General features: G+C 39.8%; 1 protein-coding gene and 1 long non-coding RNA gene across 4 annotated transcripts in view; one reads left to right on the top strand and one right to left on the bottom strand.

The window, feature by feature from the left end:
• The first annotated feature begins 2,607 nt into the window (after nt 1-2,607).
• LOC138690093 (uncharacterized) lies at nt 2,608-7,257 on the top strand. Its single transcript, XR_011328897.1, has 2 exons — nt 2,608-4,564; nt 6,525-7,257. It is a non-coding gene; the product is annotated as an uncharacterized lncRNA (long non-coding RNA).
• A 735-nt stretch (nt 7,258-7,992) lies between these two features.
• SLCO1C1 (solute carrier organic anion transporter family member 1C1) overlaps nt 7,993-21,294 on the bottom strand; it is a 58,103-nt gene continuing 44,801 nt past the window's right edge. For all 3 annotated transcript variants that reach the window (XM_069807855.1, XM_069807860.1, XM_069807859.1), the window contains 11 exons: nt 20,801-20,916; nt 19,843-19,989; nt 19,630-19,728; nt 18,019-18,264; nt 16,968-17,132; nt 16,266-16,461; nt 14,992-15,154; nt 13,445-13,629; nt 12,128-12,192; nt 10,164-10,281; nt 7,993-9,290 (listed from right to left, as the gene is read on the bottom strand). In XM_069807855.1, the coding sequence (XP_069663956.1) occupies nt 9,074-9,290; nt 10,164-10,281; nt 12,128-12,192; nt 13,445-13,629; nt 14,992-15,154; nt 16,266-16,461; nt 16,968-17,132; nt 18,019-18,264; nt 19,630-19,728; nt 19,843-19,989; nt 20,801-20,916 (1,717 nt within the window). In that variant the 3' untranslated portion in view covers nt 7,993-9,073. The remainder of the gene's footprint in view (nt 9,291-10,163; nt 10,282-12,127; nt 12,193-13,444; nt 13,630-14,991; nt 15,155-16,265; nt 16,462-16,967; nt 17,133-18,018; nt 18,265-19,629; nt 19,729-19,842; nt 19,990-20,800; nt 20,917-21,294) is intronic.

Raw genomic sequence — 21,294 nt, 5'->3', positions numbered from 1 at the left:
TAATGACCTATGACTACCTGGTTTTATGATATTTTCTAGTTGTTTATCAAAGAGGAAAAAACCCCAGCAGCCCTAAACCCACAGTTTTCCGTACGCATTAGGATCATGTACCCTTCAAAGGCCAAGCCCTCCTACAGGTTTTGTGTCCCCATTATCAACAAGTCCTGTCTATTCTGGCACAAAAATAAATTGGGAATAGAGTACTAGTGGTTGCAGAATAAACAGAAAATACTTCAGGCTGTCAAACTGAATTTAAAGCATTTCAAATATTTTAACAATGTAGTAGAAAAGTAACATTAGATTTAGTCTACCAATTTTTCACTGTGGAATATATTGTCACTTTGCCTACCTCTAGTTTGGAATATAGTCAAAGTTTTTTCTAGCTGAAACTGTTAATATAGGTCTGAATCACATGTTATTTTCTCTGGTGCTACTTATATATCTTACTTCCTAATTAATTCGTATTTTTATTCTGAGCTACTAAAGCATAACTTAATCACAGTTAAAAAGTCAGCCAAGAAGAAAAAAAAAATCCTGCTACAAATGCACCTGAATTTTTAGGCTGAGCAGATTCTTTCACTGGACCCCTCTGCACTAATATTAAAGTGGTCTGTAAGGGCAGAGACTGCTTTTTAGAGAAGGTAAATAATTTGTTTGTGTATGGCCGTGGATGTGGAGGGTGGAGAGTGGTCATGGGAAACATGCAAGCATGTTATATGTGTCCTAAGGTGTTTGTCCCTCTCTTTGGCCAGATTTGCGTTATGGACGGGGTGGACTCTTGAGCCCAAGTCCTGCCTAATGCACCAACAGCACCCTGCAGGAGATGGCAGCCCCTTAGCTTAGGTCTGAAAACACAGTGTTGCAGTTTCAGGTTAAGAAAGTCGGGACACAGTTTCTCCCTCGTGCAGTCAGGACATTTAAGCATCAAACAAATCCTGGGCATGGCACCCATGGCACAACCAAATGCAGCACAATGGAGTTATTGTGTGGGTTTGGACAGGCTGTGTGTTGCATGTGAGACCAAATTTAGATCTCCTCTGAGACCAGCCATGGTGTCACTGCACTTACTTATGGTCCCAGTTTAGTTCCTGGGACTTGTCCCTTCTCCATGGGATGAGCTGCTTGAGCCAGGGGTTGACTTCCACCAGTGTAGGTGGAACAAAGGATCCACCCAGAAAGACTGGAAAGCCCAAGAGGTTGAAGCTGATGGTTAAGAACTTCCTATGCAGCCGCTGACCCATGCCCCGTGCTGGAAGAGCTCCTGCCTGGCCCACCCATTGGATGCAGACTGCTTTTTGGGTGTCTCTGATACATAGCCTAGTGGTTGTGGTGTGGGACTGGAAGCAGAAAGCCTGGGATTGATTTCCAATGGGATGGAAGTGCTGTGGTTTTCCTTGGGTCTTCTAAAGGTGCTGTAAAGTGATTACCACATTTAGTGAAAAAAAAAAAAAAAAATAATAGTAGTAACTCCTGAGTGATCAAGACTACCAGGCAGCATCAGGCCATCAGATTTCAGTAGATCAGTGGAATGAAATTAAAAGAGAAGCTATACAGAAGTTGTTGTAAGGGAAATACAGGTGGAGACTAAGTATTCTTATGGAATCCTAAGATTTGGTCAGAGTAAGACTTACGTGATGGAGGGGAAAAAATCTGACAAGTATTTCTAAAATTATTATAACAGATCCGCATCTTAAACCAGAGACCTTCTGAGTCAGTGACTGTCATACCTAAATAATTCATCTCCTCATCCATGCTACACTATAAGGCATTTATATAAAAATGCAGCATTTTCTTCTCCTCCAAAATCACCATGTAAGAAATCATCGGAGGAATTTCATGTTTCTCAGTAGGACATATTGCTGCATAAATGAACAAATGCTCTTCCTGTTATCTGCAAAAATAGTACATGAATGAATTAATCTCATTTGAACGTATATTTATTTTATTATCATCTCATCGATGGAACACTGATTTTTTTGTATGAGCTCATATCTCTAAAATTAGTATTATACTAGATCTCAGACTTGGATGTCTTATACACCTACTGAGTTCTGCCACTCCTGTAGCTCAGATGGCATTTTCACAGGAGAGGTATTAATGCAGTTTCAGATGGGACCAGAAGGCATCCTGCAATAATACCCTGCTTTTAGGTGGTTCAATATACCTTCAGCCATGGCTGTTGAGCTTCTCTACAGAGGCTCCATATGCAACCGTGTGGGAGAGAGACGTGGCTTGTCCCCGGCAGTTGCTGGTGGCCCTACTCACTGCGTCCCTCAGGATGTGTCTCCCTGATAACAGAAGTGGGTTGCTAGCCTGGCTCGCTCACACGGGGAGGTTGGAGCCTGATGTCCCACTGTGAGGTGGCCGGACAGGGAGCGTTCATTCATAATGAACAGTGGGAGAGCACAGCTCTGCCCGAACGTGCTGGTCCTCTTCTCTGCATCCCATGGGCTGCTCGGGCCAGCAGCCTCCCTGCCACAGCTGTGAGTCACAGCTTGAGCTGGTTATATCTGCACGGCCTTCAGAGCATAGCTTCAGGTGAGCTGGCTCCATCTCTGCTGAAAGCCAGACACCCTTGACCTCTCCTTAGGCTAGAGCAAGGGCCGGTATATGTTAGCAATGTATATAATCATAGAGTTTGTGCTTGAGTCCTGACTTAACCTGGCAGGACCAAGGAAACCTGAAATATTACTCCAGTATTAATAACAGGTTATAGTAATAATAATGATGATGTGACCTGAAATATCTAAGAGCTCCTCATGGGTCTTATGTATTGATTGCTTCAAACTTTTTTTAAAGCTGCAGGTGCATGGATGAGAAATCAGTCTCCCAAGCATAACAGATAGATAGATTTTTACATAGAATTCTACTCTTCATAGCCAGCGGAAGGTATGACTCATACAAGATTATAATGGCCAATTATAATATTATATCAGTTGGAGAATGGCTCATTGGGATACCTGCTTTGCAAAGAGGAACACATCAGCACATGAATAAAATTGCAACTGAAGAGAAGAATTGATTAAATATGGTTTTAGGAGAGTGTGAAGAAGTTTTCTATCAATACTTAAAAGTGTTGATCTGCATATTCAAAAGACAATAATGAGTTTAGAGGGAGAGTTCCATTTTGGGGTGCCCTATTTTAGGCAATTTAGGTAACAATTTTGAGTTTAAAGGCATTAGTACTTAGCATTCTCCAAAAATCTAGTACTGGGCTCACTGAATAATACATTTCTTAAAAAAAATCAGGACATCTCAAAAACATTTGAAGTTATAATTTGTAGGAATTTTTTTAAGTGTCATTTCAGAGCCAGCACACAAACAGGTTCAACCTCTCTGAAGATAATGGCTGTTTACCAATCCCTGACTGGCTTTAGCCTGCAAATACATGCCCTGATTTTTGATCAGTAAAATGGCTAGATCATGATGTTATAATCCAGCAATATAGAAAAAAAGAGGACTTTTAAACTGCAGTCAAAGGTATGATCACAGCTGAGTGAACTTAACCTACTGAATCCAGCTGCCACCTCTTACAGTGGTGAAGAAGACACTTCTGCTCAGGCTGTACAAACCCACTACAGTTTCTGGGGAAGTGTTTGGACTGAAAGCCAAAACCCTGTCCTGAAAGCTGGAAGGCAAAGATTTGTTCAAAACTACTGTCATTCAAAGCTAAACAAATTAAAGTTAAACTTCCAGTGGCAGGGCTGTTATCTCCAGGCAAAAATTACTCTTGGGTTAAGAAATGAAAAGGTGGGGACTTCAGATAAAATCATGTTTCCAAAACACTTATAAGCTACAATATCCTTTCCAGACATGGAAAGCTCATCCAAGGAGCAACTTAATAACTGTTAATGAAGAACATAACGTTCTAGCTTTTAAGGCTATATCTTTTTAGAATAGGAAATATCTCCTGAAGCACTTCCTTTCAGCTATGCTTAATGTGATCCAAGTCATTGAAATGGAAGTTTTCAAAGCACTTACACAGTCCTGTTTCATTACTGAATGTGAGTTAAGCTTTTGGGAGTTTGCATCCGTTGGGATGCCATTATAAAGAAATCTGAAAGACAGAATTTTGACTTAGAAGTTTGGCTTATAAGTGCTTTGGAAAATGCTATTTTATCTATGATTCCCAAGCTTGCATTTCTTGGCCAAAGAAATAAGGCTGTAACAAAGCAAGGAAGTGAATGTAGACATCCCAAATGCCAAGGTAGTCTGTTCGACTTCAGTGTGTCAAAAAATGGCTACCTTGAATTCATGTGTGAGGGTAACAGATTATCTAGTGAATTTTTGGGAGGTAAAGAACACTCCTCATGTCAGACCATTCATTTGCTTATGTGTAATATAATAGTTATTTCCAGCTCAGTTTTCCTCCATTCTCCTCTAACTACATAGCGCCGATGAAGACTGATCTAAGATCTGAAGATACTAGTGGGAACTGTAATGGAAATACCATGATTTCCATTTGTTTCTGTAGATCCCAGAAGACACTACCTAAGAGAAAAACTGAAGAAACAGAAAGGAACAAAAATAGCTAGTGCTGGTCATTGAGCTGTCATTGTAGAAGGTAAGTAAGTTGCGGCAACTTGGAAAGAGGTGACAGCAAGTAGGAGAATAACTCCTTAACATGATTTTCTCTTTCTTCAACTTGAAACTGCACAGTGCAGGGATTGACTCCTGCATCAACACAAACAATCCTAGCCTTGCACGCAGACCCTACCCAGAGGTCGCCTGGATCAACTGGGCTGGATTATTTGCAGATTTGCTTTGTTAATGGCAGAAGTTGGACCAGACAATTCAGTCTGGTTACTGTAACCAATCCTATTCCCTGTATTCTCATGTCTTTTTTCTTTTCCCTCTTAATTCAATTTTCAGAATAACACTTAAAAGCTGTTGTCTTGCAAAGATTTCCTGTATGTACTATCTGCACTGTATTATGACAACTGTTTTCACCAATTAATTCAGCCAGTTTAGGAGATAAAATAATTTAGGTAGTACATTGATTTGACATGTTTTTATTCTGATTTTGTATGTTTGCCCATCCATCCATCCATGAGTACCTGCTGCTAAGGCACTTTTGTCTTGCAATTTTACATTTGTTGAAACCTTCAGTCCTCTTGAAGCTTTTGGGGAACAACAAGAGTCTAATTGGTCAATGCATTGTCTGCTGTTGCTTTCCAATGAGTGCCAATGTTGGCATTTATTGCAAGTTCAAATTGACTATAAGCTAGCAAAGTGCATCCCTTGTTTAGTAGCATCATCAATATAGAGGTAATGACAACTCACCCAATGGCAGGTCTTCTAGTCCTGCTAATGTTTGGATGACCTTAAGAACTAGCTGTTGAATTTCTTATAGCCCTGGAGGATTTGTCGAACAGAGCTGGAATAAGGGCAGTTATGAGACCTGGATGGCAAAAACATTTCTTACCCTCCATAATGCTTCTTTTCAAGCAACTCAATGCATTCCTAAAGTCAATGAAAACAACAAACAACTTTAAGTCCCATGTATTAAAATGAGGATTAAAAAAAGACTGGTGGGCTGAAATTAATGATGATTCAGAAATGAGTCAGCTATTGAACTCTCCTTCAAAATATGTTTTCAAGAAGAAAAAAAATAGAATAGTACGAATAATTGGAGACTAAGAAGCTTTTGCAAGTAAATACTTGCAGGTACTTAGTGTGTGTGGAAGTAAGAAATTCCAGAAAGCATGCACGAGAAGGTACACTAAGAAAACTAACTAGTGCTCTTACTGGCCACTAGCAACCATCTTTTAAAAATAATGAGTAACTGCTAAGATTCTGGATGAATGTAGCAAACAATTTGACATTCACTTTTTGAAAGACTTGAGAGATCTGACTGCATTGAGACATTTACCCTTGAAGTGAGTAGAACACATCAGTGGTCCATCCCTGGTCAGGTCTGTGACCCTAATCCAAGAGGGCACTCAGGGTGGGCTTGCACAGTCCTGTAGAGTGTCCCTTGTGTTTTCACGTTACTCCAGAATATTTCACACTGGTACATTAATTAATGGTATTTTTTTAAATTTTATTAGAAATTTTATTAGAAAAGAAAATTCATATGTTTAAAACTAAAAGTCATGAGCTGATGTTATGCTGCATTGGATAAAATGGATGACAGACAGCCATTTTGTGAAGAAATCTTTTATAAATTCTGAAATTAAAAAAAAAGAGCTAATCTTTAACACTGTTTCAGTTGAGCACTAATGAGCCCACATGCCAGCTTGGACATGTAAGTGAAGTTATTCACAGTGGGTGGATTTGCACCAATAGATAACCTGTCACCAAAATAAAATTGACAAGATTAAGTTTTTGTCTTTGTTTTGTGTCATATTTCTGCGATGTACTTTATTGCCTGTAGATCCTGCTCCAGAATAAAACTACGATAATGTCCATGGGGTAGCATATACTACATAAAAGCTGAATGATCAATGCTTTGCATTGATTCAGACATAAAGCTCATGACACCACACACAGCCTTGGAAAACCACTTCTTTTATGTGTTTCAGCTTTTGTCTTGAAAAGGAGACATTCACCCAAAAGCACGTTAAGCCAAGCATGCTTATCTCCAGAAGTATTTCTATACTGATTCTGGAAATCAGGTACTTATTAATAAGTGGGAAAGATTCAATATAGTTACTTCCCTGTGCACTATCAGAAAAGACAAAAATAATTCCCTGGCCTGCTTTAGGCACAGAAAGTAGCAAGACAGGAAAAGGCTTTTCTTCTTTTTGCACTTTTTTTCTCTCACCCATGGTGCACAGCACTGAACACAGTAAATTTATTTTGCAGTTCATAACATGTCAGCTTTGCTGTGTTTCTTTTAGCAGGGGAAGATAATTTCTTAAACTTTTAATCAAATTTTTGATTTGCTCCTGCTCTCCCAGAGCTCATAATGCAAATGCTTTCAGCTTTTCTATTTCTTTGCTTGCATCCGTTCTACTTTGAAAGAGCATTATATATAATTTTGCTCCCTTTTCATGCTCTTTTATGAAACTCAGAGCTTAATGTTTGCAGGAAACTTATGCTGCTGGTAAGCTTTCATTCTGGAAACACAGGGAGGTGTCTGCTTGACAGTTACCTGTACTGCTGCTGAGGCCATCTCTGCAGGGGTCTCACCTGGCCTGGCTTGGGCCAAATCGGCAATTTGAAAAGGCATTTTGAATGTGAAAGATAAAACCTTTTTTCTTACACTCTCTGCCAGGAAACCCCACCTATTCAGGAAAAAAAACAACCCCAAACCACAGAGAGAAAACCAAGTGCCTCCTCACCCCACCCAAATTGTTGCAACAACTTCCAGTTTTGTGAATTGTAAACTATGCCTCTCTGGGTTTAGAGGCATTGCTCCCAATGTTCAAAATTTCAGTGTGTAAAGGGAGGCACCTGAATAAAATCAGCCTGCCTTTCCAAGGAGTTAAGCAAAAGTTGTGATGGGTATATTTACAGCAGTGGATAAAAGAGTAGATGTAGGCATTTAATTTTACTTAATTATTGTGTAAAAATTGCGGCTGCAGTGACAGATTATTGCTGAAACACATTCATGTACATCTTTCCACCGAGTAATTGTTCTCCCCTCAAAAACAACAATGAAAAAAAATCTAAGCTTTCCCTGCAAAAACTCACTCCTGAGTTCAGTAGTTCAATAAGGTGGTTCGTTCCTTTAGGTCCCACAGGTCATTCCTATGGCTGTATCTGGATAGGTCAAAACATTTGCAAATGCAATTGTAAGACAAGACCAAGAAAGAGTTATATCAGTTTTGCTAGATGGAGAATCTCTGCCTTCAGTAAATATCACTTCATCTGGGAAAAAAAAAAAATCCTGTCTTTACCCTTCAGCTGCTGCAATCACTGCTAAGTGACTGTCATGACAGACAACGCTTATTTCAGAACAACTCAGCGTTTTGCTCGAACATGTCTATTAACTATATCCCACTAAGCCTTGAGCATCTATTTTAAAATATCAACTGGAGAATTCAATCACTGTTGTGAAATGGTACACAACTACACATGTCTTTATTTAAAGTAACAACAGTTGTCAATCTCCGAGTGGCACATATGTGATAAACACAAACCAACATATACACAAAAGCAGCTTTGAATATATGAGCTAAAGGCTTGAGCTGAGAAAGTTTTAAGGTGCATGAAAACACAGATGAGTGTTTTGCCTGCCTGATGATGAACTTCTCCCAGAACAATAAAGACTGAACACGACAAATATGTAGAGTATTTGCAGCAGTCCTAGGGGTAATGTTATTGTTTGAGTGTCCTCTGCTGGACAGTACATGGCACAGCAATAAACCCACCTGCATATGTTGGATGGATTTTGCTTAGAAAACATCATCACTACAAAATTCAGAATATTTCTTATGTTTCATAGTCACTTAACTAAAAAAAAAAGGTTTTAATGAAATGCTACAATGCTGAGATTTTAAAAAACAATTATTTCCTTTATGGCAACCTATTTGTAATGTTAAGTAGGCATAAAATTTTCAGCTGAGCTAAGATAAAATGCTTTTTGGAAAAATACTGATTTTGTCAATTTTGCGATGGAAAATTGTTACAATGATTCGTTTAGATAAGGTGAAAGTGTTTTGCTTAAAGGCTTTGGCTTTACTGTGAATTCTGATTGAATTTGATGAAATCAGAAAGCTACTTTTAGCCTTGAGCTTGTCATTCCTGTGACAGTCTACTGCATGAATCTGTGTACAGGATCAACATCACATTTTGCGGGCCTTTGGCATGTGGCTGTTCTGCCAGCCATCATCTCTGACCCTTTAAAAATTGCAGACTGGCTCTATTGGAAATGCCAAGAGAGGTTTTCTTTTATTGAGAATTCGGTTCAGTTCACGTAACTTGTTCTGTCTGTTATTTGTAACCAGGTACATGTAAGGCACTTCCATACTTGTATGTTAGTTTTTCTGGTTGTTGATCACAGGTTTGCTATTAGTTTTACTTTCTGACCAGTGTTATTTTTTATTATTTAGTTACTCATAAGATTGTGAAAGTTGTTTCTAAAAGAAGCTGTCCTGATTCATGTGACACTGGTCTAAATGGCTTTCTAAATACATGATTCATTCTCTGTATCACAAGAACCTGGCAAACGTTCTTTGGTCTTGCAATTATCTTCTTTATTCATAGGAGCATCTTCTCTTCCTCCATTCTCTATAGGCCTGGAGTTCTTATTTTGAAAGTGTTTCTTTACCAATATAAAAAACAAGATAGCAATCAAGTAGGAAGGACCTCTTAACACCGCTGATAAACCAAAGTAGACATACCTGTGGGATAGAGCATAGAAGATTTCAAAGGCACTGAAGAAAATCACTTTAATGGTTTTTAAGGATCACATATATACAAAAAAAAGCTTAGGGGAAAACATTGAAATTCATTCTTTGTGAATGGTACCACAAACTGGACATTTTTGCTTGCAAAAACTTCCATTGAACAATTGATAATAATCTTTCTGCTTATGAAGGCAGTTGCAAAGCAAAACTTCCATCATCTTCCCTTTGTTTCTGAAGATTTTTGGATCCCTTTAAGGCCTTAGACTTTCTAGGGCTAGAAATATATTTAGATTGCCAGGGTGGGCTATTATATGTAAAAATAAAAAAACACATCTAAGTGGCCAAGGTTTAGGTGAAACTGAGAAAAATCTCTGGAATATTCCTCCCGGAGACTGATAATGTTTGTGTTTAACCAATACCTTTAGCTGCTCAGTATGATTTTCTTTCATTTGTTTTTCTCTCAAATGTCACCAATGCACAAAGTTAACATTCTTACCAGTATGAACAAACTACCTGCAAATAAGGTAAATTTGGGTAACTTTCCTCTTGACGGTAAATTATACAATCCTAGGTCTTTTAAATTGACTCATAGCATATTAAAAATACATAATTATTTCCAGAAATCTCTGCCATTGATATTAAATTATTTTTGCACAACATAAAGGATGACTAAAACCCTAAGAGTTTAAGATTTGATCTTAAGATTCCTCAATTTCAGGAATTATGGACTTACCTAAATGTGAGTCCAGAGTGAGTATTTAACCATAATTTTTGATCAGTGGCCTCATGAATACAGCATAACAGAACAAAGCACGTCTATCTGTAGAGAGGAAATGCGTGAGGCTTTTTGTGCCCTAATTTGCCTACCTGTATGCATTGGAGTCGTACAGCCTGCAAGCCCCTCGCTGCCCACAGCTTGTGCTTCCCCATTTCAAGCACGTCTTGTCGATCAGTGCACCAAAATAAACCGGTGCTGGAATTCCAGCTGCAAGGAAACAAGCAAAAAATGTCACAAGATATCACAGGAAAAGACATCTTTTTAGAAATCACCTTTATATTTTCTTAGTGGCAAGTTACATGCTGCAACAGTAGCAATAGGTGGGTTGGACTATGGAGAGTTTTTCCTTTCCTTTATCAGAGTAACTCTAAGCTGGGACACCCTCTCCATGCCCTGGGGATGATCAGTCCCCAGGAAATGTGGTCGGATGGCTTGTAGTCATGCACATTGGTTTCTCAAACTGGTTTCCAGTGCATGCTCAGCTCTTGCAAGGGAGAGCTGGACTGGTTGTGCATTTGGAGCACTCAACTTGATGCATAGTTCCCGCTTCTATGCGTAGCCTAAATTATCTACACTGGCTGATAGTCCCTTCTGCCTGAATGAGGGTAAAGCAGTTGAAATCCTTAGTGTGACTTGCCCAGATATGAGCTTACACTTTACTGCAAAACATGGCAGACATGGGACAAAATCCTAACCTTGCTAAAGTAAAGGCAAGTATTAACTTCAGAGGAATCCAGGTTTCAGCATGTACAGGACCATGTTTCACATTATCTTCGTTCCTACAGGAGCATCCTGCATTCTTATATAGGAAATAATTTATTTTGCAAAAAACAGGTATAGTCTTAGTCTGTTCTACTCTAGGGCTCCTGTGAGATTCTGAACTCAGTAATCTATCTATAAAGGCCTGTGTATTAGAATCATCAGTGCTGTAGTCAGGGTACGAAGGGACAAATGCTCAGTTTGGAGGTTCCTTAGAGGAAGACAGGAGTACATCAGATTTGCTCTCTGAGTCACTGAAGAGAAATGCCAGCTTTTTTGAATCAGTGACAGTGGCTCTACCCCTTCTTGCAATGGAAGGAGCATGCTGGCTTAATGTGCTGAAGCAGAAGCCTATAGAAAGGGGGAAGTTCTTTTTTAGTAATGCTTTTTTTATTTCCTATGGCTGAAATTGCTCCAGGAATCCCCTTGGCATTGCTTGTCCTGAGAGCAGGGAGAGAAATTCTGCCCCTCCATTGTGTGATGAGAAAAGTAGAAGAGGACAAAGTGTGGATATACCTTCCTATCTCAAAATGTCCCATCACAATCCTGAGACTACAGACCTAACCTAGCTCTGATTGTAGACATTTTTAAGCAGCTGTTGATTTTTTAGGATTTATAGCAAACCCATGTGGCTAGTCTCTTTACACACATTTCTCTACATTTCTGAAATGCAGGTATTCCTATTCCATTGACAGAGTGATCAAAAGGCAACAGAGAGGTGTTTTCTTGCCTGCCTAGGCATCTTAATCAACCATCTCATTAGTAACTCTCAAACAAAAAGGGAGGGGAAAAGAGCATTGCAGCATGTTTAAAGGGACTTGAAATCTAAGCTGTCTACAAGGAAAGTGAATTTTCAACATGAAGAAAACACTCTACTATGAGCAGAGTTGTATTAGTGTTGAATGAAGTCCTACTAGAACATGTCTATTTGATTTTGCAGCATTCTATCTCAATAAGGCATTGGTTGAATCATAAGTTTGAAAGCTTGAAGTGTTGTTTAGAAACTCAAGATAATACTTCAATTTTTCTTAGAAAATCTTCCCATTTTGGAACACCAGGCTCCCAAAATGCAACAGTATTTAATCAGCAGGTCAAAGATTTTCAGACTTGTGTTAGCTGGTGTCCCAATAAACTCTTGATTGAATACTGGACCTTCAGAAAAAAGCAGGATCTTCAGGAACAGCCCAGGATCTAACAGCTATTTCAAGGATACATCTGGTTTACAAATGATAGTTGCATTGGTGTCATTTAAAGCCAAATGAGCAAGCACCTCAGTCAGAATGATTTCTCTTACCTAGCGTTCTCATAACCAGTGTGTATAGACCAACTGCAAGAGATTTCAACTCTGGCTGAACGCATCTGAAAGACAGACAGATAAGTATGAAGTATCTGCCTATCTAGTGCTTAGACATGCCTATTAAACTGCTGTTAATTACCGTAAATTTAATATTCCTAATGACAGAAAGCCACGCTTTGGAAGAACAGTCCTTCCTACATCTGCTGAAAACATGTTAAGTGGTATAAAGAAGGTGAATTAATCTATTGTTTTCCATCACATAGCTCCTGGGAAGTCCATTCACTAAGGACAATTAAAGAAGTGAAATTTTAAAGTCATGATCACGGTCCATTCTAATTTTATTGAAATGGGCTCTCTAACTCCCTTAACTCCCTGGCATACATTTTCCTCACTTGATGGGATATACCTTACTCACTTGATGGGAAATATCATATTGTCCTAAGACAAAAATGTTGCAAGTAGCTGCATTAGTAAGGCATCTTTCTGTTCTTGAATGACATTCCTCTGTATAACACCACTTCTTGAACTACACAAAGCTGTCTGGCAATATGCCCATCTGTTTCATGGGGAACCACACTACTAGCATCAGAAATGGGCACTGATCTTGAATCCATTATATATCCAGCCTCTGCCATCTCCTTACAAATATTAACATAGTCAACGCTCAGAAAGACGTCTCACAGAGATGAGGAAGGGAGGGGAGTTCGCATTCTGTTTTCCATGCTCATTTAGGATGATATGATGCCCTTAGGACTACCATTAAATTTACCATTAATGCATTTTTCTACTGAGTGAGCTTTCTCTTCAGATTACTGAAAAGTATGTGCTAATTTGTGTACGTGGTTCCAAATCACATCCTGGTACACCTGCACCTGTGTACCTCAACAGACATGAGCGTAGGAGCCTCAGACAGAGCCCTCAGATGTCCTGAATTTCCAGATATCTGATAAGCACAGTCTGTTAGGGCAACCCCACATCCAGAAATCCTGACAAATGCATGGCATTTTCAGAATCCATACAGCCAGAATATCCAAGCAGAGAAAGAGGATGTGTTCTGGAAAACCTGGGCGTATGACAGGCATAAGAGAAACCATTTTGCAGTAGTTGGCAGCAATGTACTAGAACCAACTTACAGACAGCAGCAAGGTAAGGTTTGATGCTAACAGCTACAAACAAATAACAAAACTCATTAAAGAAAGCATGTTATACTGCAAGAGAGGTTTTTTTTCCTAAGGGAAAGAGAGGAACCTAAACATAATTTTGATCCCCTCATTGGGAAGCCTCAACCTTTGGTACAGAGTTAGTTTTACTTACCTAAACATAATCATGTATGCTGGGGTGCCTCCCAAAGCGTAACAAAAGCCGCTCATGACTTGTATTACTGTATAGTAAACAAACCTCCTTGAACAATCTTCACTTTTTGGACATTGTCCCAAGGTGGCAGAGTTATTTCCTGTCCATGAACTGCTGGCTTCAAGACAGCTGCAGTTATGGAAGACCTGGAAGACATGAAGCGGATTTGATAGGGCACTGCTCATGCCATGGGGAATCCTGCCTTTGGACACAGGCAGAGCCTGAAGCCTTCCTAAGCATCCCATTCCTATCTTATTTGCCTTTCTTGAGGCAATGGACAGCATCTGCTTCTTTTCCAACCCTTTTTGGAAGATGCTCGGAGTACCTGCATGACCTCTGAGGCTGGCCTCAGCCTTTGTGTCCCTGGAGGGCAGTTGAAGTGGAAAAGTGAGGCTCAAGGAGCTGTGCCTTTGGCTGCTAGGTGACACCACCTGGTAGTTGATTTGTCTCTGTGAAAAGCACCTGGATCACTGGTCCCTCTCTGCTAACGCTCATCCATCAGAGGTACCTCACAGCTCTGAACAGCAGCTACCTGTCAAGACACAGCTCATGCAGACCCCTGAGATCAGCAGTGGGTGTGCTGATAGCTTAAGAGCAATAGCTTTTAGCCAGGGCTTCAGGGGCTTGAGGATGTGCTGAGGTAAGGGGACCTGTGAGCCACAAACCTTAACCTCTACAGAGACAGACTTACGTGGGAGGCAGTAGTCCTACTGTCACAGATGCTGCTGAGCCCTTCTCCCCTGTCTCCCACCTTAAGATTTTAAGCAAAGAATGTCTTTGGAGAAGATGACTGTACACAGCAGAGAGAAACCAGCCACAAATAAAAATCTGTTGGAGAGAAAAACTATTGGGGTGCAAGAGACAGCTCCAGACCATGTACCTTCTGTAGTGATCATCTGGCATCAGAAAACATGGGAATGACACAGTCCAAGGAAGGCTTATATCCATGGACTAGAGCTTCCTCTCTGAGACTCTGTGCATTATCCCCAGCACTCTGTGCTGAGCAGAAATTAGTCAGCCAGAAAAATTAGCGGTATCCTGCCATCCCAGAGTCTCACACTGAGGAACCAAGCTGCCTCCCCTCAAATCATTCTTCATACCTACACATTAATGGTCAGCATCAGGGAAGATACTACCCTATCTTAGTGTACTTCAACTGCTGGCTAAAACCTCAGGGCAGCCAAAATGAGGTTTATGAAATGCAAGCCATGGACAACCTTCAGGCAACATGTAACCACTTTGATCTGTTTGTTTTCCCCTCTTGCGTTCAATGTACAAAACATGAAAATCAATATCTACAACAAAGACCTAGGGTTTTTTGCTTAATGTGCTGTAACTCAAAGAATTCTCTATGTCTTCTGTGCTGTTTGTAGCCAGAAATCATAAATATTTTACTGACTGGTCCCCAGTAACTTTGTCTTTCCTTAAATGCACTATACTACTAAATCCCTGATGTTACATGGAAAATAAGCTAGTAGAAAACCTCAGAAACTGAAACAGAGTCTTACTGTATTCTTTCCATGTCCCACCGAAGTCGTGCACCCAGCTAGACATGCCGAAATGTATGTGAGTCCGTTGTCTCCACACACAGGATCCCACACGTTGGAGGCACATTTGCAGTTAGAGTGGCACCCAGAAAATACGGCATTTTCATGGTACGGAATGGGTTTGCTTGGAAGTTAAATTCAGACAGGTGTAAGAAATTTGTAATTCAGTGTTGAGGTCAGTGTAGTCCCTTCTGTGTGACAGTGTTGCTGTCCTGAAACCCACCTCATATGCCCAGGACATACACTTTCATAGCTGAGTCTCTACAGTATTGGTCTGTTTGTTTGAGATTCCATCCTACTTTCACTGATATTATTAAAGTGATTACTAGATTATAAAGAATTTTAAAACAAATAAAAATGTTGCAACTCATTTTAGCTGGCAGGTGTAGAAAGAAAAGAAAAAGAAAAAGCTAAAAGGTTTTGAGAGGTCAGCTAGACTACCCCCTAACTGAACGGAGAGCTAGCAACAGTTGAGACAGTCTTATCAAGTACATCTTTAGCTGTTGGTAAAAATGCACCAATGATAGAAACTAGATTTCCTGGTCTCCACAGTAAAAAAATACTGCTCTCTTAAAGCCTAGCCTAACTCTTCCTAGAGGATATGGATAATGCAGTATTCCCTTCTACTTTCAGACATCCTTTGGGTATTGAGATCTGTAACAAGGAGTGATGTCTTCCCTTAGCTTCTCCTTTCTGGGTTAGTTAAGCTTATGTGCTTGCCATCTCTTTCATCTCAGTGCTTACTAAGCATATTCCCTGGTCCACCATTTGCATTCTTAGTGAAAACATTGCAGAGTATAGGACAAGCAACAATTAGTCCTTAGGTTCCAACAAATACAAACACCCTTGGCATCCTGCCTGTTGAGTTCCACATTTTCTGCTGTGAACCAGTATGGCTTGATAAATGAACCGTAGTGACAAATTATTGAACTGTGGGTAAGTCTTCAGGGAGATGCAGACAGGTTCACACTAGCCATGAGGTACTCTAAGCAGGCTGGATGTGAGGTAATGATGCAATTTTGCTAATATATTTCTAATTAATCTTTAACCAGTGTTGTGCTTTGGCAGGCTCACACTCTGCTGACCAACAAAACTATCACAATGACACGTGGTAGTGTTCACTTTCTCTTAAGCATTGCAAAAGCATGTTCCTCATTTAGCCTTGATGTCATTGTACAGTTTTTGAACTATTGCTGCCACAGAGAAAAACATACTCCTCTTCATTTTATACTCACCCTTCATAGGACACTGTAATTCCTGCCACTACATGGTTCTCACAGCCAACAAAGAATTGCAGGAGACTGAAGATGTAGGCCAAAAATGACATGGTAAATGCAAACTTGGTTGCTCCAATGATGCCCATTTTGTATTTTTTCATTATGAGCCCTCCTAGGAAAATCCCAACACCTACAGGAGGTAAGGATGTCAATCCTGAAAGAGATTATAGAAGGGGAATGTTAAAATAAAAGAGTCACAATGGGCTCAAGAGCCAAAGTCTGTCCTCAGGCTGATGTCCCTGGCAGCTTTATGTTCTGTTGTGAGGACTCTTAAGTGGCTTTGTGCTCAGCCCAATCCCTGGGTTGCATATACTATTTCTGAAGTGCCTAACCCTCAAACCCCACTTCCGTCGCAAGGTGGTTGTCAGATGTTGCAGCAATTAAAACTCCCACTTCACATTTATTGCATATTTGGGGTGCCCTTGCTATAATATAATATAATATAATATAATATAATATAATATAATATAAAGAGTTTATTCTGGTCCCATAGGCACCAAAGCTATAGCTTGTATGCTGCCTTTATATAGTTCAAGTTCAGGAGAGACTGCCATTTACATCAGCCTGTTCTGCAAGGAATTCAGTCCCAGAAAAAGCATGCCAGAACTTATCCCCATGCGCTGTTTATAGCATAAGCAGTCATTACATGGTGTAACTCACCTATTAGAAAGTTAGATTTAGATGTAGATTGTCCATACTGCTGTTCCATGTACTTTGGTTTGTAAGTCAAGAAACCAATAAAGCTATTGAACTGTAACAGTGAGCAACACAAAAATGTAAAGTACATTCGATTACTCAATACTTTTTTCAGGGAGGTATAGAAATCTGAAAGAAAGGGATATATGAGTTGGCTTTGAAAGATGCATGGCATAATTACTGGTAAGCAATCAACAAAACTTAGGGCAAAATCCTTCTCTCAGCTGTCCAAGTGCAAGTCATACTGATCTTCATTTGCATGCAAGTATCTGAAAGCAAAATAATGTTCTTGAAAAACACCAGACGTTGAGATACAGGAAGAGACTCCTAAAAGAAGACGGAAGTATGGGTTAGGGCCTGGGTGCTCTAGTGAGATCTGCACATGAAGACTAAAAGGGCTCCACACAGCAAAAACTTCTTTCAGCTTAACATGAATATTATCACAGGTTCAGGGCTAAGTGAGAGCTACCTTTGTGGAGATGCCCAATGTCTTCCCCTGGGATCTGAACAGAGACAGGAGAATTTGACTAATGATGCAAAGCCATCTCTTCCCACCACTTTTCCACCCCTTTCTTAGCCTAAGTACTGCACAACCAGAGCTGATATTCAAGCCTGCTGTATTTTCCTCAGGCAGCAATGTGCTTCAGAGTCTCTGTGAGCTGTATAATGATCAGATGAATAACTTGGCTTTCCATATCACAAAAGGAGCCTTCTAATATTTTCTTTAGGTCCTGATACAGAAACAACTTTTCCACTGTTCAAATTTCTTCTAGCACAAAATTTTAGAGGTAGGTGCCACTCAGGCAATCATTGCAGGTGATGCATGCAGAACCTCACAGTCTTGAACAAGCTCTTTGACTTCTAATAATCTTTAGCAGACCCCTCCTTTCCTGGGGATAGCTAACTGGTTTAGACTGAAGTGCAGGGGAGGCAAAATATTTTGCAGAACTGTTACATTCCCAGTGTACGTTGTGCCTATTGCTTTTCACATTTATACAACATGCAAAACACTTGCCTTTCAGTATTACTGACCACTTCCTTGGCTTAGGTTTTGCAGGAGTAAGTTTCTTCCTTGTGGCACCCATGTTTTCCAAGAGACCATGAGAAGATTTGTCATTATTGGCTTCCTCCAGCTTTTTCAGACTCTTTGGTAGGAAGCAAAATGGAATAGCAGCTAGGAAACTGGTTACTCCACCTATTAAAAAACCAAGCCACCATGCACCCACCCAGCGGGAATCCTGCGGGGTGATAGTGATGCTTCCTAGAATTGAGGGAAACAGATACAAGTTACCTAAATGAAGAAGTTGAACCTTCCCACCCTTTATCTACTAAAATAGCTACATTTTACAACATCTGACTTTCAGTGTCAATGATAATCATCTAATGAGAGACTGTTCACGCAATGAAGGCATCAGGAATCATACCCTGAATGGTGATATGTTTCATCTGCCTTTCTACATCTTATGCTGACTGCTGTCTTGTGGCATATATGGCAACGCAGAGGTCCTTACCCAACACATAAGAAACCAAATGGGTGGCAGACAGACCCCAAGCGTGGAGTCCCTTTAGGGCTGATACATTTCTACTGAGACCATCCTCTGCTAACCTGAATTGTATAGGTTGCTATTAAGCATATAGGCATTCTCTGTGGCATCGGGGAGATTAGCCACGACTTTAAACTTTATATTGCAAGGAAGATGAGAGTAGTTGGTTATGTTTTTATGATTGTTACATGCAGGCATGTTTGGTGGTGGACCAACACTATAAGACTTTTCACTGCGTGACCAGAATTGGCTCACTGTCCTTATGCTTAAGTGAAATCAAACATTAGCTTAACAAAGGGCAAACACAAAATAGTTCATCTATCTAACTGCGGGATCCTGAAGATCTGAAAACTTCTCCGTCCTGCTAGTAAAACAGGGTCATCCACTGCTGCTGCTACAGTGGGTCTTTTCCTGAGCAAGACATCACCAGTCCATACTGCCTGACTCCCCGTCAGGCTGGTCCAGCAGCGGGGAGGTGGGCTGGCCAGGAAACACCACCTCAGAGATGGCTCCTGCCTCTTCCAGTGAAAGGGAACAGGATGAAGGACCGCGGCCACCACTTATGGGGATTGCTTTGCCCTCTCTGGCATTTTGCAGATGTGAACACATACATGTGTTTTCACCTGAATAAACAAGGCCTGGAAAAAAGTGTATAATGTACTGCAAACATTACATGAATTGTAAATAATGTAAAATTCTCAGTTGAAAGGGTGTGTAATCCACCAAAACTGTAAAACGGCTATGCTAGAAGAATCCTTTCACTAAGATCCCAGTTTAGTAAAACATCTCGGGTCTGTGAGAGTTCTTAGAACTAACTTTTAAAGTTAAACATGTATTTTAATCATTTAATCTTAAAACACAGTTCTAAAATATGTTCCCTGTCTAATTCTGCCTTTACCCTAAAATCTTCCAGTAATTTAATTAAATTGTAAAAAAGTATATAATAAAATTAATGAAATAAATATAAATGACATATAAATTATATTAACATAATTAATATCATAAAAACTTATGCAACTGTGTAGAGGAACCTGTTATGAACAAGTGTTAGCTTAATTTAATTTTTCCTCTGTTTTGCTTACCTAAATCCACAAATCCAATATCCACGTACAGTTTTGCACATAAAGATCCCAACAGGAAACCAAACATTGGGCCCATCATGGCTATTGTGTGCAAACATGCTGAAAATATAACGAAGCAGATACTAGTACATTTTAATGGCTGAACATTTTCTTCTGCAGAGGATCATTCACCTCATACTACAAATCTCTCAGTTTACTTCATGTTGAGATTACCTACATACACAGGAACATCCTCTTCTTTAGCAAAATCATCAAGATAAGAGATGCCCAATGGTGCTATTGGTGTCTCACCAATTCCACGTAACAAGTTTCCCAGGAAGATGTATATCCACATATATGATGATGGCTCCTTCTCACAGCCTGCAGGTGAGAGTTTACATCTTTGTAATAGAATAGTTGAATGGGAAACAGTGCAAATCACAGGGAATTCAGCACATAAAACGATTATAGTTTAGTATTTAAGGCATTAACAGCATTTTCCTTAGATCAATGAAAGGCCGTTGACCTCATTATACCTTATAATAATCTTTTAATAACACTTTCCTCCACCTCCACTGTATTCAGTTTCTAAAATACAGGTATCAGCCATGAGAAAAAATGCTCATGTAAAAAAAATGGCAGATTGACATTGTCATAAATATATTACCTGGCACGTAACATATATCTTTAACATGAGAATTTTGAGGTGTTTTCTGGGGCACAGCTTGCTTCTTTCTCTACTACCTACGTCCCATGCAAAGCAACAGGTAAAACTGCTGTATTCCATATTGTAAGATAGATCATAGAAAACTCCATTTATTTCCAGTTAACTCTATGCACTTTCGTGTCCTGTATGCTATCTCTTGCACATCCCTAACTCCAGGTCCTGGGCAACTGAATCCCTTCGAACACCGTCTCAGCATCCCCTTCAGTGTTAGGGAGATCTTATTGTAATTTGGAAGTATGAACATAGGAAACGGGGGATCTGGATCCTTATAATTTGTGTTTGCTGGATGTTTCTTCTGCAAAAGAGATACACGAAGTGCATGTAAGTGTTGGTAGTGTTCCCAGACAGGCAGAGACTGAAGTTGGAAATATAACCGAGCGACTTGCATAGGCCAATGATTTACTGCACTTGCAACCAAGGATAAAACTAGCTCCTGTATTTGTACTTAGAATTATAGTTCCTTACCAGATTGGGAGACTTCCAACAAGGTTTTGTTCACACCTTGATGTAGGGAACAGGGATTTATGCTTGATGTTAAGTTGGCTGAAGGAGCTGTATGTGATGCTGTCTCATACTTATAACTGAAAACACACAATAGTAGGTTTAGAAGCAATGTGCACTAGGGAAATACTAGAGTAGTAGGGCAGGAACCACTTGACTGCTGTTTCTCTAAACAGAAAAGTATCTTTGTTTAAATATCAATACAAACTGCTACTGAAGGAGCAAAAAAGATTATTTAAGCACATTTGGAAAACCAAAACACTAAAATGAAGAACAAATAAAAGTTGGAATCATCTGTCTAAAAGACATAACATTTTAAGCTGGAAAATTCAAAAGGGCTTTTGAAAGTAACTCAGATAGGATTGAACTTTTGGTGTCAAAATTTGGGGTCGGGTCAGGTCCAAGTGAGCTCCCTATGCTGACCCCACAGTCAAGACGATAAAGAAGAATCTCTTGAG

This window comes from Haliaeetus albicilla, chromosome 19 (assembly GCF_947461875.1).
Source record: "Haliaeetus albicilla chromosome 19, bHalAlb1.1, whole genome shotgun sequence".
Classification (NCBI taxonomy): domain Eukaryota; kingdom Metazoa; phylum Chordata; class Aves; order Accipitriformes; family Accipitridae; genus Haliaeetus; species Haliaeetus albicilla.
The sequence above is the reverse complement of the archived record's forward strand: the minus strand, read 5'-3'. Positions and strand labels throughout refer to the sequence as shown.